A 25,399-nucleotide genomic window follows, 5' to 3' on the forward strand; every position below is an offset into this window, starting at 1 on the left:
CTATGACCACAATACTGTCTGACCGGTGCTGCGCCGCACAGCTACCACGTCATCACAACAAATCACGTGCACTTTGTCTTTGCTCTCAGGTGGCTTTGCCACCTGAGAGCTCCTCTGCATCCTTTGATAACACTGCAACCTTCATGTTACAAAATGCACGTTCACTCAACAATAAAGCACTGCCCATCCTGGATTTTATATTGTTTTGATATATTTTTTAAAGTTATTATTATTTTGAGAAATAAATATGTTGAATTGAAAAAAGTAGATTTTATTATTAAACAAATTAACATTTATTACCACATAAACAAACTCAAAAGTACCGAAAATTGGTACCATTGAGTACCGGTACCGATTCCCTGGTACCGGGTATCGGTACCGTATCGGTTCAAATGTGAAAGGTACCCATCCATAAACACAGGACAACTCTATGTACTTTACATAAAACAGAATTAAAAGCATACAATTAAAAAGAAAACCTATAACATGTTAAAGTGAGACATCAGATTGGCTTGATGCTGCAGTGTGTGTGCGTGTGTGTGTGTGTGTGCGTGTGCATGTGTGTGTGCGGTAAGAACACATGATACAAGCTTAATGTTTATGAATCACAAATGCTTGTGCAATACAGAATCATTTCAACATAAGGATGGCATTTCACTGTGAATTCTGTTGATTCAGTGAAAAGCACTGTGTATTGGATAACGGCTTTTTTTACACAACAGGGATCTGAGATCAAAAAATGTAGAAGTGGATAAAGGAAGTTAACAAAGAGACACAGACAGAAATAAGAAGTAGTGAGAGCACAAAACTCACAATCCTATTCACACCACGCACACACAATCCCAACTCCGATTTCAAGGTAAGATCTATGACAAACAGCAATATTTAAGAATTTATATGTAATTGTGAATTTTATTAGTAGCAACTCAATAGTATAATTGGAACAAAATCAATGAGTGTTTTAACAGTGTCTTTTTGTCTTTGCATCAGATGAAGTTTTTCCTGCTGTTGGCGATGTTATCAGGATGTGCTGCACATCCTCGAGGTAAAAAATAAAATCCTTATTTAACTAAATAAATGCTGGGGTTTGCAGCAGTCAGCAGCTATTTACCTTTAAATGGGCTTTTATTTCACACCTGTCATGCAATACCCTTTTAGGGAGCTTTTTTAGAAGACTTAAGAATACTTTTGACTTTTTGCCAAAATATGTTTGTCTTACCTGAATGACCAATGCTGTCTATTATCTATAGGCATTTTCTATGGTGCTGGTCCTAATTATTTCATTTTTGTTCCTTTTTGCATACTTTTTACATGTTTCCACAGAATAACAATGACTACTAACAAATCTAACAAGCCAAGAGAAAAGTAAACAACAGGGTATTATGTCTAAAAATCAAACTTGAATGATTTTATGATTGAATAACTAACTGACTGATGTTCATTAATAATACAAATTATTCCATTTGTGGAGGAATTTACCTTCATATAAGCTTGTGCAATATATATATATACTGAACTTAACAGTATCAAAAAGGCTTTCATTAGAGATAAATGGTGCTTAAAAACAACATACAAATATGAACTAATGGTACACTGTAAAAAAAGAGAATCTGTTAAATTTACAGTAAATTACCGGCAGCTGTGGTTGCCAGAACTTCACCGTAAAAAAATACAGTGAGGGGGTTTTCTACTGTAAATTTAAATATCAGCAAAAACTAATTTAGACTGAATGTTCTCGTTATTTTTAAGGTAATTGTGTCATTCATTCACACATCATGGCAAATCTCCATTAACTTTACATGAAAATGTTATATTTTTACAGCAAAACTGTGCGTTTCCTACAGTTCATGACAGTAAAAGTAAAAATTGTGCTATTCTTTGATTTACGGTAATTAAAAGTGCCTACTACGGTGATACACAATTTTTAATTTTACCCCCCATTCCTGATGCAATTTGACAGTGTTTTACTGTAATTTCTACAAACATTTTTTACAGTGTATGTGGAGCAATGCTTGCAATATTAATAATGCTAACAATCAAAGTTATACAATTTTCCTCCTCTCTCTTTTCAGATCTGTCCGGTAAAATGTTCACCTTCCCACAACAAACCGCCACAGCTCGTGTGCAAATGACCTCAACACGGGATTTCAGTGCTGTAACCGTCTGTCACAGGTGACACTGAATGTGCAAAATTAATAAAAAAAAAACAATGTACACTACCGGTCAAAAGTTTTAGAACACCCCAATTTTTCCAGTTTTTTATTGAAATTCAAGCAGTTCAAGTCAAATGAACAGCTTGAAAGGGTACAAAGGTAAGTGGTGAACTGCCAGGGGTAAATAAAAAAAGGTAAGCTTAACCAAAACTGAAAAATAATGTACATTTCAGAATTTTACAAGTAGGCCTTTTTCAGGGAACAAGAAATGGGTTAACAACTTAACTCTATGGAGTCTTGGGCTATTTTGTCCATTTTTGAATTCTTTTCATGTCTTTGTAAGTCATTTTGTGTCTTTTTTGGTCATTTTGTGTCTTTTTTTAGTCATTTTGTGTCTATTGGTGTCTTTTTTTGTGTCTTTTTTTGTCTTTTTTTGGTCATTTTGTGTCTTTTTTTTTAGTCATTTTGTGTCTATTGGTGTCTTTTTTTTGTCATTTTGTGTCTTTTTTTTGTCATTTGGTGTCTATTGGTGTCTTTTTTTGTCATTTTGTGTCTTTTTTTTGTCATTTTGTGTCTTTTTTTAGTCCTTTAGTCCAACATAAAATGTGATTTTGAATCTTTTTTTTACTTTCAAAACACTATCATGCTCAATAAAGAATTTTAAATGTTGCAAATGTGCATTAATTTCAGAGTACACTGAGACATTAAACTGCATCATTTTCAATTCAATTGTGGAAAAGTTGGTGTGTTCTAAAACTTTTGACCAGTGGTGTATCTCTGACTGTAACAAAAAAAAAAAAAAAAAAAAAGAACTGTGCATGATAATGTCTTTGCAATGTCCACAGGTCCTTTACAGACATCAAAAGAGACCACATCCTTTTTTCTATGGCCACATCGACAAATGCCAATTCCCTACTGATTTTCTGGGACGAAGCAAACAAAGAGATGGAGCCCCATATCAAGGATAAAAAGTCAGAATATGGAGGGCTGGACTACAAGCCCAACATGTGGCACTCCATCTGTACCACATGGGACTCTACAACCGGACTGGTGCAGCTGTGGTTTGACAGTCTACCTTTGATTAGGAAATATGTCACCTCTGGATCAAGCATCAGAGGAAACACTATAATTATCTTAGGACAGGTACAGTTGCATTAATAAGCATTGTATTTAACCCATAAGAACCCAGACGCAGTTATCCTTTTAGGAAAATTATGGTGGATATACCACAGACCAAGTGGACCACATGAAACACATTTCTTTCTTTTTTTTTTTTTTTAACCCATAAGAACCCACGGTGACACGGGTGTCACAAACATTTTAAATGTTCTAGTAATGTTCATGTATGTTTTCTCAAGTACATAAGTGTGTTTTTTAGTGTTCTACAGCTACAGTAGCTTATTGAGAAGCCGTCCAATAAGGCAGTGTTATTTATATTTATTTCTTATCGATTTATTATTATTTTGTTACTTAAAAACAAATATGAAATGGAATTTGTTGTCTAACAGCACTATTAAAGTCACAACTTTGATATATGTTATTGAGATGAAAACAAAAAAGGCAGATGGTTATTGTTATTTGGTTATGGTTATTTGTTTTTATTTTTTATTGATTTAATATTATTTTGTTAGTTAAAAACAAATCTAAAAAATAATTTATCGTTAAACAGCGCTATTAATGTCACAATTTTGATACATGTGGTGGAGATGCAAAGAAAAAGGCAAATTTGTGTTTCTATAAGCAGAAAATGTGTCTAGTTTATTCATTTAAAAATAAGAAATATCATAAGGTCCACTTGGTCTGTGGTATGTCCCCCATAATTTTCCTTTTTAAGGATTACTGGGTCTGGGTTCTTATGGGTTAAATACTACCCCTAAATGTCAAAGATTTGTGATGTGACATATACGTTACAATGGCTGTTCATGGTATTTATTTTTTACAATATTTCTTATTTTAAAATTTAAAAAAAACGACACATTTTCTGCTTACAGAAACACAAATTTGCCTTTTTGTTTGCATCTCCATAACATTTACCAAAATTGTGACTTTAATTTGTTCAGGAAATATGGTCAGAACAAGTTAAATGTAACACAGGACATCCTATTAACAGTTTAGAATTGTTAAAAAAAAATTTCAAGTTTTTGAAATTTGCTACTTTTTCACATTTCTGTTTCCAGTCACACCCATATTTTGGAGAAGTCATTTCTTGTCACAGTCACATGACCACCAGGGTGTTGAGTATATGTCATTTAGGGATTTAATGAGTTAAGGTGAAGCATAAAGCTGAATATGGGAGATTATAGAAGATTTAAAGTGTTTGTTACACTGGTGTCACCATAGGTTCTTATGGGTTAATGGCCTTTTTTGCTGCATATGCTGATTTTTGAGGTATTGTGTGTCTCTAATGCAGCTATTCTCAACCTTGGGGTTGGGACCCCAGTTGGGGTCGCGAGATGATTTCTGGGGGTCACCAAATCATTTTGGAAGTCAGCTCTGTCTCCACTGTGTTAAAGTGTTGATGTGTTAATGTGTTTTAGTCTTTTTGGTCACTTAATGTCTTTTTTTGGTAATTTTGTGTCTTTTTTTGATCATTTTGTGGTCAATTTGTTTCTTTTTTGGTCATTTTGTTTCCTTTTTTTTTGGTAATTTTGTCTTTTTTTAGTCATTTTGTGTCTCGTTTTGGTCATTTTGTTTCTTTTTTGGGTAATTTTGTGTCTTTTTTGGTAATTTTGTGTCTTTTTGGTCATTTTGTTTCCTTTTTTTGGTCATTTTGTTTCTTTTTTTGGTCATTTTGTGTCTTTTTTTGTCATTTTGTTTCCTTTTTTTGGTCATTTTGTTTCTTTTTTTGGTCATTTTGTGTCTTTTTTTGTCATTTTGTTTCCTTTTTTTGGTCATTTTGTTTCTTTTCTGGGTGATCTGAACTGTGCGTGTGAGATTGTGTTCAGTGAGCGGGGGTCGCGGACAACATGCATGTTAAATTGGGGGTCGCGACTCAAAAAGGTTGAGAACTACTGCTCTAATGTATAGATTTCATTTAACCTTTTTTTCACTTCAATCTACAGGAGCAGGATTCCCACGGTGGCGGGTTTGACCTGAAGCAGTGTTTCGTTGGCATGATGTCTGATCTCCACATGTGGGACTACGTCCTCTCCGGCTGCGAAATCCAGAAGTACATGGATGATCTAAACTTCAATCCGGGGAACGTGCTCAACTGGGGTGCGCTGGATTTCCAGATTTTTGACAGAGTGCTGATAGAAGATAAACAAACGTCCTGCACCTAAACTTTAAAAACCAAGCCATCCATATGATGAGATTCAAAAATGAAATTTTCTGTGCTTGATGTCCGATGTGAAGTATGAGTTACCAATGTCAGCACTTTATGATTACTGTTTATTAATCTGAACGCCAAGCCGTTCTTTTTACATTTTACTCACTGTGTCCTTGTATTTCACTGCAATATATATATATATATATATATATATATATATATATATATATATATATATATATAAGTTCTGCAGCTCTATGGAATCAGCACAATCATGGCTAAAAGGGGGAACAAATCAGAAATGTCTTTTGCGCAGTATAACACATTTATAATGACTTAAATCATAAAAGAAAAAAAAACGCAAGTTGAATGTCACTGCTATTTTTTTTTTAATGGAATTAAATTGAATTTATATATACAACACTTTCCCAAGTGCTCACGATTTTCATGAACATTGTGAAAAAAATTAGGTCTCCACATGCTATACATATTGAGGTATTTATATTATTAACACCTCTACTTGCAGCCTCTCCTCTCCTGTCCTCTCCTCTCTGCTCTGTGTAAACAGAATTTAATGTTTTTAACAGCATCTAGTTATTCCAAACTGTTTATTTTTGTTTTAAATGAGACATTATGCATTAAAATAAAGTGATTTTGACACAAATATCACAATTTTAAGCTTTGTTTGGTTACTTTTTCTAACAGAAACTTTCCATTCAAGGACTGTCTGAAAGTGGAAATCTTGACGATAATGTTCGTATTTACAGTTTCTTTCTACAATAAATGTATCTGAGGTCTTTTGAAGAAAACCCTGCCAGAGGGTTCGTGGCATTCAGGTTAAAGTATTAGTTCTGACTTAAATGTATTCAATATCTTCCTAACATGACTGTGTGGTAGGAGATGAGGGGGGGAAATGATCTTTCCTCCCTCTATGTTAACATTTAGGATTCAGTCATTCATTTAGTCTTGTTTTACCTAAATCAAGTAGGTTTAGACACCATTAAGATTTTTCGACAAAGTTTTCGTATCAAAGCCAGTGTGGAGACGAGGAGTGATTATGGTCACCCATCAATGTTTTAATGTACACTACTGGTCAAAAGTTTTAGAACACACCAACTTGATGGTAAAAAAATGAAAATGATGCAGTTTAATGTCTCAGTGTACTCTGAAATTAATGCACATTTGCAACATTTAAAAGACACAAAATGACCAAAAAAAGACACAAAATGACAAAAAAGACACAAAAAGACACAAAATGACTAAAAAAAGACACAAAATGACAAAAAAAGACACAAAATGACCAAAAAAGACACAAAATGACTTACAAAGACATGAAAATAATTCAAAAATGGACAAAATAGCCCAAGACTCCTTAGAGTTAAGTTGTTAACCCATTTCTTGTTCCCTGAAAAAGGCCTACTTGTATAATTCTGAAATGTACATTATTTTTCAGTTTTGGTTAAGCTTACCTTTTTTTATTTACCTCTGGCAGTTCACCACTTACCTTTGTACCCTTTCAAGCTGTTCATTTGACTTGAACTGCTTGAATTTCAATAAAAAAATGGAAAAATTGGGGTGTTCTAAAACTTTTGACCGGTAGTGTACATGTAAACAGTAATGCCTTAAGTAAGAAAGAGTAAAACTTGAGTAAAAGCTAAGTTTACTTTGTCAAAGAACACTTAACTCTTTGGCCACTGGCAGGCAGTCAACAGTGAGAAAACATGATGGAAATGTCGGGGGGCCAAGTCCGGGAACAGTCCAGATAATGCAATAAAGAGGTGGAGTTTAGGAGGAAACTGGAGCAAGATGTTGTGAGTCAGGTGGTGTTGAAATGCATGCAGGGCCACACCCGACGCAAATGCTGAATAAGCAAAGAAGCTTTCCTCTGGCTTGTTTTGAGGAAAGTTTTGTGAAAGTGATTCACTTAGATTACTTTGGCAATATTGTGGCTGTAAAACAAAAAAGAGAAATTCAAAACTCAGATTGATTTATCATTAAAACATGACATACAGCAGCATGTTTTAACTTATTTCAACACAACATGGTGGGATAAAAGCTTTTTCCATAACAGGAATCTGAAACCCAAAGAAATAAATAAGAAGATAAAGGAAACAGAGAAATAGTGGAGCACTGAGTGCACAGATCTTACATTCCTATTCACGCTGAAACTACACTGAAAAATATAGGAATTTAAATTGATATGTCAATAAACTTGAAAACACTTGAAAACACTTGAAAACAAACCCCAATCTACTGTGTTGTTTGTTTTGAAATGTTGTATAGTGACTAAGCAGCTCAAAGTCTGTTTTGATAAGTGCAATAATCATCATAAGAGCATGCTTAAGAGCCCTCAGTTAATATTCTACATTTATAGTTTAGTGTAAGCTGAAGTCATAAATTGACAACATGAAAGAAGACAAGAAGAAAACACACAGCTCATAATAAGGAAGCAGTCAAAGTATAAAACTCACAATCCAAAACACAAGATCATCAAAGCCTCATACTACATTGCAAAAAAAATATTTCAAACATTATATACCTTATTCTTCTTTTACCTGTATTGTTTATTGTAGTATAACAGCAAATAAGTCTATTGCACTTACGTTATTATTACTATTAACATTACAATTGCATTAACTCTCATTTGGTACAGTGTGTATCTGCTTCTGCTAGTGATGCTGCCAGTATGTGGTGCCATTCCTCGATGTTGAAAGTATTTTTTCTTTTTTTTGTTTGGATGAAACAAATATGAGCCTTAATATTCATTCATTATTCAGACTCGAGCCGCTGTAGGCCAAGGTTATTATAGTTAACGAAAACTAACAGAATAACGAAAAAACTAGAATTGAAAAAACATTTTCGTTAACTGAAATAGAAATAAAAACGAGAGTTTTTGAAAAAACGATAACTAACTGAAACTGTATTTTGTGGTTACAAAACTAACTAAAACTAACTAAAATGATCTTGAAAATGTCCTTAGTTTTCGTCTTTGTCAGCACAAACATGTAAATACTATGCTGAAATACAGCTAAAATAATTCAGAGAATGTTTTAATGTGTTCTTAAGAGACTTATATAAAATATGCCAACAACATTTCAAGGCAAAATTTGCTCAATAAAAAGTATCATGCACTTACTTTTCCTTTTCCCGTAAAATGTGCTTTCATACGTGAACCTTTTTGGTTGATCTGAAATCTATTTAATCCATCTGGTTTTATGACTTAATAAACTTATTGGGGCTGAGATGGATCAGACAAAGGAAATAAAGGAAACATTTATTGTGACCTTATTGAATCTGGACCCAACAAATACCCCATTACAAAACAACTACAACTAATAAAAACTAAACTAAAACTGAACATTTTCCAGAAAATAAAAACTAATTAAAACTAGCAAACTCATTCTAAAAACTAACTAAAACTAACTGAATTTAAAAACAAAAATTGACAACGAAATTAAAACTAAAACTAATGAAAAATCCAAAACTATTATTACCTTGCTGTAGGCTGGAGCCGATCCCAGCTGACTATCAGCAAAAATTAGTAATTTAGACTGAATAATCCTGTTACTTTTAGGGCAATTGTGTCTTTGTGACATTATGGTATTTCTCAATTAATTTTACATATATGTTTTTATTATATATATTTTTACAATTTAAGTTTTGTACTATTCCTTGATCTACGGTAATTAAGTGTCTACTACGGTGATATGCAATTTTTTATTTTACACCCTATTTCTGATGCTATTTGACAGTGTTTTACTGTAATTTCTACAAACTTTTTTTACAGTGTAGTTTAATATGAATGTATTATTAGAAACAACTGAGCGAAACATTGTGATTTTATTAGTCCAAATCCATCCATCCATTCATTATCTTTAACCGCTTATCTGAACTTGGGTCGCTGGGGGCCTAGACCAGATCTAAATCTGTTATCCTGGAAAGCACAAATGATACGATGGAAACAGATATTTATTCTAGCCTGGGAGTCCTTAATCAGTGCTGGACCAAACCAGAAAAATAATGATAATGAATCAAAGGACAGCATGTAATGCCCACTGTGAATATCTGACAGACAATTAGCTTCAAGGCTGTTTTCAAGTCCCTCTGCCCCCTAGTGGCCAAACAAACATAAATAAACACAGCTTTAACTGATATCTATATGAAATGCACAGATTGTGGCACTGACACAAACAATATCTTCATTCAGTGGCACAGCATTTTAGTTACTTCTCTATATGTGAATGGGCCTATACTTGGAACATTGGCAGAAAGCTAAAGTTTCTCCATGTTTCATCACTTCTCATGGTTCTTTGATAGTAAATCACACACACTCCCACACAGACTTTTGATTGTTCATGTGAGTCATTCTGTGCAGACAGATGCTGGCAGTCTCTCAATCAGTGAAACGACTAGTCTGTCCCATGGAGACACAATCATCATGAGAGGGACTACACAGGCTGGTATTTAGAAAAAGGCCTGGTTTGTGGGCACATTATTTACCGTACATGTCTTTGAAGAAGCTGATCCACCTTCAACACACTTGTAGCTTGTAGGGAGGATTAAGGACATGAGAAGAGATGACCCACAGAGTGTTCAGGCTTTTCTCTATATCCTGAAATCCTTAAAAGTCAAGTGATAGCAACAAGCACTTCCACAGTAAATTAGACTGCACAATAGCAGCTGTAGCAGCAACACTACTCACCATAAACACCTGTCTTTTGATATTTCTGTTGAATAAAGCATTGTAAGCATTATGTGCAGCCTGAGAACCCAAAGGAAACTCTTGTGTTAAGCTAGCAGGTGCCTGATGAAATAAAGGGCAACATGAATTTGCAATTAACCTGACTCTTGTTCAGCGTAACTGCTGTATCTTTACATGCATTGTCAGTGACTTTAAGCCATTGCACAAAAAATATTTTCCACCAGTAAAGTGTTTCAGGATTTCAGCCAAAAAAATTAATTCAAAATGACACATACTGTACAAAAGATACAAAATAGGGGAAAAAACAGAGATAGAGATTGAAGACTTTAAAAAAGGACTAAAAACATTCCTTTTTAGCAAAACATTTGGTTCCTCCCATCTAGATGGTTTTTAGATTATATATGTATGTTTTCTGTTTTTAGCTGTTTTACTTTTTTTAAAGTTTTTTTTAATCCTTTTTATAATTAGAATGTTATGCTTTTAACCTGTAGCACTTTGAGATTTCCTGTAATGTAAAGTGCATTACAAATAAAATGTATTATTATTATTATTATTATTATTATTATTATGAAGATTCAACTATAATGTTAGGATTGACATGTTTTGAATACACAGTGCAATGATGGTAAAAATGTAATATTGTACTGTATTGCATGTTAAGTAAATATTGCTAAAAGCTGTACACTAAGATGCAGAATGGTCCTTGAGTATTAAACAACAACCTACAATACATATGTAAAATATTTAAATATAAAAAGTCACCCATAAAGTTCAAATAAAATATTTTTGACCTCTTTCCATAAAATGATTGTGACACGAGATGTGATGAATAAATATAATAAATAACTGCACGTGAGCAGTTTGTCCTTGATGCATGAGGAAGTGCGATAAGGCTTTACTGCCAGGGGAGCACATGGTAGATTGTGCCAATCTGCCCATGGCATTTCACTCAAAAACAAAATGATGAACCTGCTGGTGGAACTACAGTAGGCACAAAATTTGTGGGCTATTAAAATTATGGGACGGATCGTTTGGGAACCATGAATATTTATTCAAATCTTCATAGAAATTCATACAATACACACTCACTCAAGTCACCTGAGATCCAGCTGAAAGATGGAAAGATCATAACGGTCTTGTCTTGTTATGTTTTTTTTATTCCGTATAGTGACTAAAGGGCTCAAAGTCTATCTTGATAAGTGTAATTGTCCTTATAAGACAGTTTTTCAAGCCTCAGTTAATATTCTACATGAGTAATTTACTGGAATCTGAAGCCATAAATTGCAAACAAGGAAGGAGAGAAGAAAAAAACACACCATAACCATAATAAGAAAACAACCACAGTATAAAAGTCACAACTCCATACACTGCTGCAGACAACACTTTCTCAGGATTCAAGGTAAGATCAAGGCTTCACATACACATACAAATTAAAGGAATGTAACATGATTATCATTATTAGCATTATATACAGACCTTGAACCTTTTTCTCATCTGTATTGTGTGTTGTTATCTTACTATTTTTATATTATTATTGATATTATGATCAACTCTCAGTATTGTGTGTGTATTTGTCTCTATATTAGATGGCCTTGTATCTCCTACTGCTGATGCTGACAGCATGTGCTGCCGTTCCTCAAGGTAAAAAATATCAAGAAGAAAACAAAAATGAAACATCACAAGAATTAAAACATGCAAGTGTATCTGTGTTACATCAGTTTGTTTTCTTTGGACTTTTATTACCTTTAAGCTCAGTCGTGTTTTTCCTAAATTATTGGATGAAACAAAAAATTTGCTTCAAATTAATAGCAATAACAAAGCAAAACGTGTTGAATGTTGTTTTTCATTTGTTCAATGGAATTGTTTTATTATATAATTTCACTTTTCTCATCCTGATTTTGACTTTTCCTCTTTTTAAAGATCTGTCAGGTAAAATGTTCACCTTCCCGCAAGCAACTAACTCAGCTCACGTGAGGCTGACAACATCAAGACAGGTGCTGGGGGCTGTTACCGTCTGTCTCAGGTAATGTTGAATATGAAAAATGAATTAAAACACAACTGCACCTCTAACACAGTAGTTCTCAACCTTTTTTGAGTCGCGACCCCCAATTTAACATGAATGTTGTCCGCGACCCCCGCTCACTGAACAGAATCTCACATGCACAGTTCAGATCAAAAAAGAAACAAAATGACCACAAAATGACCACAAAAAGACACAAAATGACCAAAAAAGGAAACAAAACGACCAAAAAAGACACAAAATGACCAAAAAAGGAAACAAAATTACCAAAAAAGACACAAGATGACCAAAAAAAAGACACACAATTACGCAGAAAAGAAACAAAATGACCAAGAAAAGGAAACAAAATTACCAAAAAAGACACAAATTGACCACAAAATGATAAAAAAAAAGACACAAAATGACCCAAAAAAAAAAATTCCAAAAAAGACACAAAATGACCAAAAAAAAGACACAAAATGACCAAAACCCCCCTGAAATGATCAAAAAAAGACACAAAATGACTAAAAAAAGACATGAAATGACCAAAAAGACTAAAACACATTTAACACTTTAACACAGTGGAGACAGAGCTGACTTCCAAAATGATTTGGTGACCCCCAGAAATCATCTCGCGACCCCAATTGGGGTCCCGACCCCAAGGTTGAGAATAGCTGCTCTAACAATAGCAATAATCATGTATAATAATGTCTTTGTCATCCCTACAGGTCCTTCACAGACCTCCGCAGAGCTCACACCCTCTTTTCTTTGGCCACACCTTCTGCTACTAATGACATTCTGATAATCAAAGATGCTGCAAACGACTTTGATGTCTGGATCAGGAATATTCATGTAAATGTGATTGGGCAGGACTACAAACTGGAGACGTGGCACTCAGTCTGCACCACATGGGACTCTATCTCTGGCTTGGTGCAGGTCTGGTTAGACGGAAAGCCCTCAAGCAGGAAGCTGGTCAGCTCTGGATCCCACATCAGCGGCCCCATTTTAATTGTTTTAGGCCAGGTACGGTAGTTAATCACTATATTTAAAGGAATGGTTCAACACTGGGGGTAATATGCTGATGATTATTATGAGAAGATCAATACCAGTCTTGTGCATTAGACTGGTAATAATCTTCTCATCTAACTCTTGGCAGGACAGCACATAAGTGTGTTTCCCCAAATGTTAAACCATTCCATTGCTACATTTTTTGTGATTTTAACATACACTGTAAAAAAAAAAAAAAAAAATCTGTTTAATTTACGGTAAAATACCGGCAGCTGTGGTTGCCAGAACTTCACCGTAAGAAATACAGTGAGCGTATGTAAATGTAAATATCAGCAAAAAAACTGTAATTTATACTGAATAATCCCATTACTTTCAGGATAATTGTGTCATCATGATATTTCTTCATTCATTTTACATGAAAATTGTTTATTTTTACAGCACAACTGTGTGTTTTCTACAGTTTATGACAGTAGAATTTAAAGTTTTATACTATTCTTTCATTTACAGTAATTAAAAATGTCTGAAAATTCACAGGACCAGGATTCCTTTGGGGGAGGCTTTGACATTAATCAGTCTTTCATTGGCATGCTGTCTGATGTCCACCTGTGGGACCACGTCCTCTCCCCCGGTGAGATCCAGAACTTTGTGGATCAGCGGTACTTCACCCCAGGAAACGTGCTCAACTGGAGCGCGCTGGAGTTCCAGATCGCAGGACGAGTGCTGATAGAAGACAAATAATAATTGTCATAAACGTGAAAAGTCAAAAGCAGGTTTTGAAACAACTGAGATCATTTTTCTGTTTTTTTGTATGTATCATTACCTCCACTGTACAGGTTGTCTTTTTCGGTTCGGTTTGCTGTTTTTTTGTTTGTCTGTAAAAAAAAAATGGCCCAAATTAATCAAACTTCCAAGGGAGAACCCATTACATTTATGATCAGTATCTCGTCTTGTGGTCGCTACACTTTCTGTATTCTTTATTTTAGTTCTCTTCTGGTCTCTGTATTTGCAGCAAGATCAAACAAGTTTGTGTGTGTAAAAAGTAAAGTTGTAAAGTTCTATTGTGTTTAATAATAATAACTTGTAAGCTAACCAGTGAAATGTTGTAAATAAGAAAATTGTAAATAAAAAGTCTCATATCATGTCAATATTTCACTTACTTTCTTTCTTAAAAACAAAACGAAAAAAGTATTGCTACCATTTGATTATATCCACTCAGGTAGAGGTAAAAAGTACTTGTGAAAATAATTGTATTTTTAAGATTGAAAAGAAATTTTGAAAAAAGTTACTCGAGTTGTGAATAACTTCATTGGATGCAATTTATTACATCAATTATTATTATTTTATTTTAACATTATTATGCATCACAAGATAAGACAATATACACATTTGCAAACTATCTTATCAGTAATACACTTTTTCACTTATTTTCAAACTTTTGAAACCAACACGAATATAATAATTATCACTTTATTTATATATGTAATATGACATGAATGCATTAACAAGTCTTCAACAGTTGATAACAAATATGAAGTGCACAAACAGTTAAATGTTGTCTAATTTATTTTACAGAACAAGATGAATGATAATATACACGGTCACACATGAAGTTGGAATAAAATATTTTTTTTTACATCTTTCCATGAAATGATTGTGACAATGTGATTTATTATTGACAGATAAAGTGTATATCTCAAAACTCAATTTCTTCCAAACATATCACAATGAAAATGAAACCACAATTAACAGACAATTGTGTCTGAAAATAAAATTATTCTAACTTTATGAGCGACCATGTACACTTAGAGTCTTAGACTCAGTGATTAAAAAAATAAAACACATTCTATTAAATACCTTTGATATCTATAACATATTATGTGTTACATAATAAATCCAACTTTGCCACAATAAATCTTTTATCATTAAAGCTGCTTATAAATGACCTGGCTGGTACAGAAAGGATACATGCAACATGAATGTGGAGCAGTAATAACTGCTCACATACAGACTCTCCTAATGAAGACAGGCATCTCTTCCATAAAACATAACAAAATATAATGTTGAAGCAGGAAAGTTGCAGGCCTTGAGACAGATGATGCCTTTCACTGTAGCATGACTGACCGACTTCTACCAAAGTGTTGAAAGAATGCAATGGTAGATTGCAAAAATTCTTTATTTAACACAGTAAAAATCCACCTTGACATAATAAATTAATTTTCCATGTATGTACTGTATGTAGACGATCGCCTATAAAGTTGGAATATAATATTTTTGGTAATAAGTAATTTTGGTAAGTAATGTTTATAGATGGTTTATAAACCAATTATTAACCATTTACAAAGTGCTATAGATATTTAATCGTTAAATGTTTTCAACCAATTTCTTAAAGGTTTATGAATAATTTAAAAATCATTAACATACTTAATATGGTGTTAAAAATGTTAAAATGAGTGCAACTAAAACTATTAATTATAATTTAATTGTTTGTTAATGGTAAAGTAACTATAAACTTTTACATTAATATACCATCTATTTGCCATTTATAAATGATTTGGTTAGCTAGAAATTAATAAATTATGTATTTGCCATTCTAAATGGTTTATATACGGTTTATAAATGATGATTAAACATTCATAAACTATCTGTTTACCATTTATATATGATGGTTATTGTAAAGTGTTACCATATTTTTTGTACCTCTTTCCATGGAATGATTGTGGGAATGTGATTTATTCTTGTCAAAACTTCTCTTTCAAACATATTACAATGAAAATTAAACCTCAATTAACAGAGGATTGTGTCTGAAAACAAATTATTTCAGCATTATGGGCGTATGAATGTTGGAACCTGGTCTCACAGGAATCCGTGGAATAGCCACAGAATCACTCAAAATTTCCGTGAAACTGACACGGATTTCGCTACACTGCAAGTTAATGACAGTCATATCCCGTGGCTATTCCATGGATATTTGTTCCTATTGGTTTGTTCCAAGTCACGTGACTTTCAAGGTCCCAGCAGTCAGAACTAAAAACATGGCGGACAGTTCTCTCATTTTTAGTGAAAAAATCAATATTTTGACTTAGTTTCTGCATAAAAATGGATTTTGATCACATTTCTAGTGAGAAATATATGTTTTATTTTCTAAATATTCACTCAGTGAATGTACATAATCACTTTGTATGTTGGAATAGCCACGGGATATGACTGTCATTAACTTGCATTGTAGCGAAATCCGTGTCAGTTTCATGGAAATTTGAGTGATTCCGTGGCTATTCCACGGATTTTGAGTTAAGCAAATCCGTGGCTATTTCACGGATTCCTGTGAGACCATGTTGGAACGATGCACACTGCGTATTCCGGATGTTTATATTGGGGTTGTGAAATTCTAAGAGATATGATAATTATAATAAATAACTGCACGTGGGCAGTTTGTCCTTGATGCACGAGGAAATGAGATAAGGCTTTACTGCCAGGGGAGCACATGGTAGATTGAGCCAATCTACCATGTGTTACGTGCCAGAGGACTGTTTGTGTCTGTGTTTCTGCCTCACCCCCTTTCTGTTTCCTTCCCAGGTGTTAACAACTTGAATGGGATCCACCAAAGCGGATTTCAACCTGTGGAGCTGGCCAGTCAGGAAGGTTCCAGTTGAAACAGGCCCATTGTCAGGATCACCGGTGGCCATCTTGTCCTTGTTCTGTTTGTGAGACTTGTGTTTTGTGTGCTGTAAAACTTAGATTTGATTTGTTCGTTCAATTTTGTGGTGGTGAAGTTGGAGCGTAGCTAAGTTGGGTACCTTACAACGCATCACTTAGATAATTTCTGTTAGGCACACTAGGGTTATTGGTTGGTGCCACACATGTATTTATTGCTTAACAATATTTGTAGATAAGTTAGTTAGGTTTTTTTTGGAGATTATTTTTGTTGCATACTAGTTTAGTCAGGCCTTGTTTTGTTTTACTAATTTCAATTATTTGGCACCACCTTGTCCCACCCTCTTGTGAACGTTATTTGCACCCTTTTGGTTGAAGCACTGTTAAATAAAAGTCTTTTAATTTACACCTCACATTGACTCCTGCACTTTTTGGTTGTTGTGTTACCGTTCTCCTTATTGTTTTTAAGACGGGACGTAACACCATGCCATTTCACTCAAAAACAAAATGATGAACCTGCTGGTGGAACTACAGTAGGCACAAAGTTAGTGGGAAATCAAAGTTTTGGGATGCATCGTTTTGGAACCACAAATATTTGTACAAATCTTCATAGCAATTCATACAATTGTTTTTTTTTAAATATTTCAGCCCATGTATCAGATTTACTAATATAAAGCAAGTAGGCCACAGTGGAGCACTGAACAACAGATTGATATGACCTCCTTCAAGGCATGCCAGCAGCATGGTTAAAATATGTCTACTTTCATTATAAAACTGTGTTGATAACGGTCATGTCTTGTTTGTTTTTAATTCTGTATAGTGATTAAAGGGCTCAAAGTCTATTTTGATAAGTGTAATTGTCCTTTTAAGACAGTTTTTAAAGCTTCAGTTAATATTCTACATGGGCAATTTACTGGAATCTGAAGCCATAAATTGCAAACAAGGAAGGAGAGAAGAAAAAAACATACAGTTAATAACCACAATTAGGAAGCAACCACAGTATAAAAGTCACAACTCCATACACTGCTGCAGACAACTCTGTGACTCAGGATTCAAGGTAAGATCAAGGCTTCACATACACATACAAATTTAGGAATGTAATGATTATTATTATTAGCATTATATACAGACCTTGAACCTTTTTCTCATCTGTATTGTGTGTTGTTATCTTACTATTTTTATATTATTATTATCATTATTGATCTTATTATGATCAACTCTCAGTATTGTGTGTGTATTTGTCTCTATATTAGATGGCCTTGTATCTCCTACTGCTGATGCTGACAGCATGTGCTGCCGTTCCTCAAGGTAAAAAATATCAAGAAGAAAACAAAAATTAAACATCACAAGAATTAAAACATGCAAGTATATCTGTGTTACAGCAGTTTGTTTTCTTTGCACTTTGTTACCTTTAAGTCGTGTTTTTCCTGAAACAAAAATTTGCTTTATTTTAACAGCAATAACAGTTTAATTTGTGCAATGAATTTTGTTATACTATATAATTCACTTTTCAATTCTGATTTTGACTTTCCCTCTTTTAAAAGATCTGTCAGGTAAAATGTTCACCTTCCCGCAACCAACCAGCTCCGCTCAGGTGAGGCTGACAACATCAAGACAGGTTCTGAGGGCTGTTACCGTCTGTCTCAGGTAGTGTTGAATATGAAAAAAGAATGAAACAACAGCTTCTCTAACAGTAAAAATAATCATGTATAATTATGTTTTTGTCATCCCTACAGGTCCTTCACAGACCTCCGCAGAGATCTCAGCTTTTTCTCTTTGGCCACACCTTCTGTTTCCAATGACATTTTGATTTACAAGTATGCTAATGATGAGATTGAGTTTTCGATCAGAAATAACAATGTAATATTTGGAGGGCAGGACCACAAACTGAACACGTGGCACTCAATTTGTACCACGTGGAATTCAGCGACTGGACTAGCACAGCTGTGGTTAGACGGAAAGCCCTCAAGCAGGAAATCCCTCAGCACTGGATCCCACATCAGCGGCCCTATTATAATTGTTTTAGGACAGGTACGGGTTTTAAGCACTTTATTTTAATTTATTGGAATAGTTCAACACTGTTGGTAATATGATGATAATTATTATATTTAGTAGATAAGAAGATCAATATCAGTCTGATTGGTAAAAAATCTTTTCATTTAACTCTCAGCAGTGAATATGTGTATTTCCCCAAATGTCAAATCATTCCATCACTATTTTTTGTAATTCATTGAATGTGTTCAATACATGAGAAAAAATGTAGCATTCTGAATGCATCATATAATACATATGTTATCTCTTATGTCAAATGTCACAGGACCAGGATTCCTACGGTGGAGGCTTTGACATTAATCAGTCTTTCGTTGGCATGCTGTCTGATGTCCACATGTGGGACCACGTCCTCTCCCCCTGTCAGATCCAGAACTATACGTCTCATCTAAACTTCCCCCCAGGAAATGTGCTCAACTGGAGAGCGCTAAGTTTCCAGACTGTAGGAAGAGTGCTGGTAGAAGATGAGCAGAAGGACTGTTTTTAAACATTAGCAAAGTCGAAAAATTGTTGTTGTTTTTTAATCATTAAAGGAAGAATTAAAAAACAAAAAAAAAACAAAGAAAAAAAACAATTATAATTTACTATTTTTTTAAACTGTTTTTTTTATTGTTTTTATATTATCTTTAGCTTCATTTGTTCACGAGATCAGCTGTCAGTTAATGTGTTCACTTGTTTATTTACTCACTTGTAAGCTAACCAGTGAAATTATGTAAATGAGAAAATTGTAAATAAAAATATGAAATATTTCACTTACTTTTTTATCTTAAAAACAAAATAAAAAAAGTATTGTTACTTTATAATTGTATCCACTAAGGTAGAAGTAAGACTTGTGTTTTGTGTGCTGTAACGCTTGGATTTGATTTGTTGGTGCAATTTTAAGTCAGTTAGGTTTTTTTGGGAGATTGTTTTTGTTGCATGCAAGTTTAGTCAGGCCTTGTTTTGTTTTACTAATTTCAATTATTTGGCACCACCACCTTGTCCCACCCTCTTGTGAACGTTATTTGCACCCTTTTGGTTGAAGCACTGTTAAATAAAAGTCTTTTAAATTACACCTCACATTGACTCCTGCACTTTTTGGTTGTTGTGTTACCGTTCTCCTTATTATGTGTTGATATCTGTCATGTCTTGTTTGTTTTTAATTCTGTATAGTGACTAAAGGGCTCAAAGTCTATTTTGATAAGTGTAATTGTCCTTATAAGACAGTTTTTAAAGTCCGTTAATATTCTACATGAGTAATTTACTGGAATCTGAAGCCATAAATTGCAAACAAGGAAGGAGAGAAGAAAAAAACACACCATAACCATAATAAGAAAACAACCACAGTATAAAAGTCACAACTCCATACACTGCTGCAGATAACACTTTCTCTGGATTCAAGGTAAGATCAAGGCATCACATACACATACAAATTAAAGGAATGTAACATGATTATCATTATTAGTATTATTAGCATACAGACCTTGAACCTTTTTCTCATCTGTATTGTGTGTTGTTATCTTACTATTTTTATATTATTATTATTATTAGGGCCTCGGGGCAATTGCACCGAGCACTGGTCCCATACAGCAATAGCTGTAGGAACCAGTGCTCTCTACAGAATACAAATTTTTTGGGACATAAGTCGCGAAAAACTGCCCAAAATTTTGCATTGAAATGAATGGGACGGCCAGAAAAAAAATGAGCGAAAAAGAACAATAATTGGAGATTTTTAAACGTCTACTCCTCCGGCATAATTTCACCTAGAGACTCCATTTAAACTTTAAACAGTAGACACAAGTCTTGTGTATCGGTGTATTAATCCACGTTTCGATAGGTCATATAGTTTTTTATCAATCCCTGTTCAATGACCATGATCATTTTTGGAGAAATTCTGAGATTATAATGGGTGTGTATTGCACGGAATGTTCGTGTCACAGTGTGTGACATCATCGCCAGAGTGTAGAGGGAGAGAAAAAATTGTCAAAAAATAAATTTTAAAACTGCGCTCCAGGCTGCAAATTCCACTCTACAGAAATAATTTATACATAGAAATGTAGGAAAATTTGTCTTCTCACTCACAATCCTCTGGTAAAGCTGTCAGAGTTATAGTTTGGGCGTACGACGCAAAGATGATCCACCAACACCACCAACAGCCTCATTGGCTCCCATATTAAAAACGCAAAAAAAAAGTTTTTTTAGATCGCTCTAACAAAGCTATTTTTTCATTTTTCTATAAAAAAAGAAAAAAAGGGTAGACCTTCAGGAAGAACTCAGGACGCTCAAAGTGAAGTCGGATCAATGATAGGTATTGTGGTTTTGCCAAAAATGCTTTCTGTTCGAGGCCAGAAATTTCAGTCTGTCCACCTCTGCTGTCTCTGCAACAGGTGTCAGTTATTTCTGTTGATTGCTTTGATCTGATTGCCTTTGATCTTTGATGTAATTACAGTTACAGATACACACACACACACACACATGCGCGTAAATGCGCACACTCCTCACACATGCATACACATGCTTCAAACACAAACGCACACACACACGCACACACACACACACACACACACACACACACAGGTTACTTTATGCGATTTTCGCTACACACACACACACACACAAATACACGTACTCTCACACACACACACACACACATTTTGAGGTTAAAGGGCATAGTTTGAAATCTCTGAAGAATCTCATCATAGTGTACACACACCGGCAGTAGCCCCCGTGGCCCTTTCAGAATTTCCCCAGAGGAAATTTTGTAGTTATTATTATTATTATTATTATTATTATTATCATTATTGATATTATGATCAACTCTCAGTATTGTGTGTGTATTTGTCTCTATATTAGATGGCCTTGTATCTCCTACTGCTGATGCTGACAGCATGTGCTGCCGTTCCTCAAGGTATCAAGAAGAAAACAAAAATTAAACATCACAAGAATTAAAACATTCAGGTGTATCTGTGTTACAGCAGTTTGTTTTCTTTGGACTTTTGTTACCTTCAATCTCAGTCGTGTTTTTCCTAAATTAACATGGATGAAACAAAAATTTGCTTCATATTAATAGCAATAACAAGGCAAAACATGTTGAATGCTGTTTTTGGTTTTGAAGAATTAATTTCTTGTATTATAGTATTGTCTTTTCACTTCGTGATTTAAACTTTCATTCCCATTTTAAAACAGACCTGTCAGGTAAAATGTTCACCTTCCCGCAAGCAACTAACTCAGCTCAGGTGAGGCTGACAACATCAAGACAGATTCTGAAGGCTGTTACCGTCTGTCTCAGGTAGTGTTGAATATGCAAAATGAATGAAACAACTGCTCCTCTAACAGTAGAAATAATCATCTATAATAATGTATTTGTCATCCCTACAGGTCCTTCACAGACCTCCGCAGAACATACAACTTTTTCTCTTTGGCCACACCTTCTCTTGATAATGACATTTCGATTTACAAGCGTGCTACTACCGATGAGATTGAGTTTGCAATCAGAAATAACGCTGTAGTATTTGGAGGGCAGGACTACAAACTGAACACGTGGCACTCAATTTGTACCACGTGGGATTCAGCGACTGGACTAGCACAGCTGTGGTTAGACGGAAAGCCCTCAAGCAGGAAATCCCTCAGCACTGGATCCCACATCAGCGGCCCGATTATAATTGTTTTAGGACAGGTACAGGTTTTAAGCACTTTATTTTAATTTATTGGAATGGTTCGACACTGTGGGTAATATGATGATGATTATTATAATTGTTTTGCTGCAAAGTAGATGAGAAGATCAATACCAGTCTGGTTGGTAATAATCTTTTCATATAACTCAGCAGCGAATATGTGTGTTTAATCACTATTTTGTAATTTTTGGCATGTGTTCAAACAATACATTGTAGCATTCTGAATGCATCATATAATACAGATGTTATCTCTTATGTCAAATGTCACAGGAGCAGGATTCCTTTGGGGGAGGCTTTGACATTAATCAGTCTTTCGTTGGCATGCTGTCTGATGTCCACATGTGGGACCACGTCCTCTCCCCCTGTCAGATCCAGGACTATGCGTCTTATCTAAACTTCAGTCCGGGAAACATGCTCAACTGGAGAGCGCTGGAGTTCCAGATTGTAGGAAGAGTGCTGGTAGAAGATGGACAGAATAACTGTTTTAAAAAAAGTTGAAAAAAATGTGGATTTAAAAAAAAATCATTAATGAAAGAATAAAAAACAACAAAAATTATAATTATAATTTACTTAATCTTTTTTAAAGATTCTTTAAAAAAATGTTTTTATATTATCTTTTGCTTTATTTGTTCATGAGATCAGCTGTGTGTTGATGTGTCCACTTGCTTACTTATTCACTTGTAAGCTAACCAGTGAAATTATGTAAATAAGAAAATTGTAAATAAAATGTGATTTTTTTTCCTAAAAACAAAATGAAAAAAGTGTTGTTACTTTATAATTGTATCCACTCAGGAAGAAGTAAAAGTGCTCATGAATATAATTATATTTTAAAATTAAAAAAGACATCTTGAAAAAAAATTAATCTACTTTAATGAGGAAATGACTTGTCATTTCAAACTTGTGAATTTGAGATCAGCTGCAGATTCTGAAAGCTTTTAATGCTTAGACACTTAGACACAGTGATTAAAGAAATAAAACACATTTATTAAATACAGAATAATATCTATTGCATATAACATGTAACATAATCAATGAGGCTGCTTATAAATGACCTGTCTGGTACAGAAAGGTTACATGGATGCATACATGCAACATGAATGTGGAGCAGTAATAACTGCTCACATACAGACTCTCCTAATGAAGACAGGCATCTCTTCCATAAAACATAACAAAATATAATGTTGAAGCAGGAAAGTTGCAGGCCTTGAGACAGATGATGCCTTTCACTGTAGCATGACTGACCGACTTCTACCAAAGTGTTGAAAGAATGCAATGGTAGATTGCAAAAATTCTTTATTTAACACAGTGCAAATCCACCTTGACATTTAAAAGGAATCTTGACACAAGTTTTTCATGTACAACATACAAATGTCTGTTGAGCTACTTGAGATCCAGCTGAAAGCCACACTGCTGCAAAAGAAAAGTTGGGTGAACTCAAAATTTCAAGGCAACAAACTTCGATAAAATTTTAAGTTGGACAATTAAACTAAATATTTTAAGTTTTGTTTTTGAGTTTGCTCAACTCTGAATTTCTCTGGCACGATTGTAAAGCCGCTATAAATGTCAGCTAATGTTGAGACCACAAGTTAGCATTGATACGCTAAAGGCTTCTCTTGTAGCTGTAGGGTTGCCAACCGTCCCTTGAAAAACGGAATCGTCCCGTATTTAGAAACAAAAGCACCCGTCCCGTATTGAGGTGAAAAGGGACGCACTTTGTCCCGTATTATTGTGACAGTCAAAAAATTGTCAGTAAATGGCAATGAAAATTTAATAACAGGGCGCTTTATATGTAAACTTACGGTAAACTTGTTCCCAGGCCCGTCCTGCTCTGTGACCAATGAGCTGACAGCTTATTCACACACGAGTATGACGATACAGAATACGCTCATCCCATTGGTCGAGGAGAAGAGAGCAGAAGACAACAAAGCAGCATGCGGAGGTGACAGTGACACAGACGCTGACACTGCTTTACGGGGCGATACACCTTCGAGCAGCAATGTGTCTAGTACCCCTCCGAGAAAAAAACAGAAAAGGATGCAAAAATACTGAAGAATGGGTAAAAGGAAGCACCTGGGTGGAAAAAGTGCGTGATAACATCTATAAAGCACACTGCACGTTGTGCCGGCTATCTTTACCCGTGGTGGACTGACTGATCTGAAACAACATGCTTCCAGTACTGCGGTCACGCCATCTGCACTTTAAATTTTAGTGCGCAATCACATTGCACTTTACGGCCCGTTTGTCAGCTGCATGACTCCAAAATAGCCATTCAATTGTATTCATGCTGCTCCAATAAAATAAATACATCAATTTGTTCTCAGCAAACTCCAGGTCATTGTTGAAGACCAGGTCCCCATGTGTTCATGACATGAATTTAATGCCTTTTTACTGAACCAATTTGGAATTATGGAATGCTATAATCTTCCAAAATGGCCATTCAATTGCATACATGCTGCATTTTAAAAGCCAACTAAAGGAGTGAATCAAATTGTTATCATCAAACTCCACTACATGTTTGAAAAACAGGCTAATTGTTATTTTGTGTTAAAGTGAATTGCTGGATAATCATTTGTTTTCTATGTATTCATGTCACACAAAAATATGTATCTAATTCAATTCAGGTTCGAGTCAAATTGTTAAAAAATAATTTTACCTACAAAAAAGGGGCTAAAAAATTCCACCACGCCAGGATGGGTGAAGGCAATCGGGTCGGCCGGCCCTGCCAATGAAGTGTCCCTTATTTATTTTTCGGGGAGTTGGCAACCCTATGTAGCTGTAACAAGCAGCGCCGCTAGCATCAGTTAGCCGCTAGCATCAGTTAGCCGATAGCATCAGCTAGCCGCTAGCATCAGTTAGCCGATAGCATCAGCTAGCCGCTAGCATCAGTTAGCCGCTAGCTTTCGCTAATGACCAAAT

General features: G+C 34.7%; 4 protein-coding genes across 4 annotated transcripts; all 4 read left to right on the forward strand.

The window, feature by feature from the left end:
* Nucleotides 1–755: 755 nt before the first annotated feature.
* On the forward strand, nucleotides 756–6,106 carry LOC131976372 (C-reactive protein-like). The gene is made up of 5 exons (XM_059339385.1): nucleotides 756–859; nucleotides 991–1,045; nucleotides 2,073–2,172; nucleotides 2,999–3,296; nucleotides 5,216–6,106. The coding sequence occupies exons 2-5, from the start codon at nucleotides 991–993 to the stop codon at nucleotides 5,432–5,434; spliced, it is 672 nt and encodes a 223-aa protein (XP_059195368.1). The 5' UTR covers nucleotides 756–859; the 3' UTR covers nucleotides 5,435–6,106.
* Nucleotides 6,107–11,668: 5,562 nt separating this feature from the next.
* On the forward strand, nucleotides 11,669–14,246 carry LOC131976628 (C-reactive protein-like). The gene is made up of 4 exons (XM_059339744.1): nucleotides 11,669–11,764; nucleotides 12,044–12,146; nucleotides 12,851–13,145; nucleotides 13,665–14,246. The coding sequence occupies exons 1-4, from the start codon at nucleotides 11,710–11,712 to the stop codon at nucleotides 13,866–13,868; spliced, it is 657 nt and encodes a 218-aa protein (XP_059195727.1). The 5' UTR covers nucleotides 11,669–11,709; the 3' UTR covers nucleotides 13,869–14,246.
* Nucleotides 14,247–17,769: 3,523 nt separating this feature from the next.
* On the forward strand, nucleotides 17,770–19,317 carry LOC131976978 (C-reactive protein-like). The gene is made up of 5 exons (XM_059340212.1): nucleotides 17,770–17,838; nucleotides 18,035–18,089; nucleotides 18,326–18,428; nucleotides 18,518–18,812; nucleotides 19,099–19,317. The coding sequence occupies exons 2-5, from the start codon at nucleotides 18,035–18,037 to the stop codon at nucleotides 19,315–19,317; spliced, it is 672 nt and encodes a 223-aa protein (XP_059196195.1). The 5' UTR covers nucleotides 17,770–17,838.
* Nucleotides 19,318–21,662: 2,345 nt separating this feature from the next.
* Nucleotides 21,663–22,981, forward strand: LOC131976215 (C-reactive protein-like). Its single transcript, XM_059339138.1, has 4 exons — nucleotides 21,663–21,717; nucleotides 21,996–22,098; nucleotides 22,188–22,485; nucleotides 22,754–22,981. The coding sequence occupies exons 1-4, from the start codon at nucleotides 21,663–21,665 to the stop codon at nucleotides 22,979–22,981; spliced, it is 684 nt and encodes a 227-aa protein (XP_059195121.1).
* The last annotated feature ends 2,418 nt before the right edge of the window (nucleotides 22,982–25,399 follow it).

Source organism: Centropristis striata, chromosome 8 (assembly GCF_030273125.1).
Source record: "Centropristis striata isolate RG_2023a ecotype Rhode Island chromosome 8, C.striata_1.0, whole genome shotgun sequence".
In the NCBI taxonomy this organism is placed as follows: domain Eukaryota; kingdom Metazoa; phylum Chordata; class Actinopteri; order Perciformes; family Serranidae; genus Centropristis; species Centropristis striata.

Excerpts from the sequence above, each read along its gene's own strand:
- LOC131976372 (XM_059339385.1), top strand. The coding sequence starts at position 991 with ATGAAGTTTTTCCTGCTGTTGGCGATGTTATCAGGATGTGCTGCACAT. Across the intron at positions 1,046-2,072 it reads ATGTGCTGCACATCCTCGAG|ATCTGTCCGGTAAAATGTTC; the intron begins GTAAAAAATAAA and ends CTCTCTTTTCAG. Across the intron at positions 3,297-5,215 it reads CTATAATTATCTTAGGACAG|GAGCAGGATTCCCACGGTGG; the intron begins GTACAGTTGCAT and ends TTCAATCTACAG.
- LOC131976628 (XM_059339744.1), top strand. The coding sequence starts at position 11,710 with ATGGCCTTGTATCTCCTACTGCTGATGCTGACAGCATGTGCTGCCGTT. Across the intron at positions 11,765-12,043 it reads ATGTGCTGCCGTTCCTCAAG|ATCTGTCAGGTAAAATGTTC; the intron begins GTAAAAAATATC and ends CTCTTTTTAAAG. Across the intron at positions 12,147-12,850 it reads GCTGTTACCGTCTGTCTCAG|GTCCTTCACAGACCTCCGCA; the intron begins GTAATGTTGAAT and ends TCATCCCTACAG.
- LOC131976978 (XM_059340212.1), top strand. The coding sequence starts at position 18,035 with ATGGCCTTGTATCTCCTACTGCTGATGCTGACAGCATGTGCTGCCGTT. Across the intron at positions 18,429-18,517 it reads GCTGTTACCGTCTGTCTCAG|GTCCTTCACAGACCTCCGCA; the intron begins GTAGTGTTGAAT and ends TCATCCCTACAG. Across the intron at positions 18,813-19,098 it reads TTATAATTGTTTTAGGACAG|GACCAGGATTCCTACGGTGG; the intron begins GTACGGGTTTTA and ends CAAATGTCACAG.
- LOC131976215 (XM_059339138.1), top strand. The coding sequence starts at position 21,663 with ATGGCCTTGTATCTCCTACTGCTGATGCTGACAGCATGTGCTGCCGTT. Across the intron at positions 22,099-22,187 it reads GCTGTTACCGTCTGTCTCAG|GTCCTTCACAGACCTCCGCA; the intron begins GTAGTGTTGAAT and ends TCATCCCTACAG. Across the intron at positions 22,486-22,753 it reads TTATAATTGTTTTAGGACAG|GAGCAGGATTCCTTTGGGGG; the intron begins GTACAGGTTTTA and ends CAAATGTCACAG.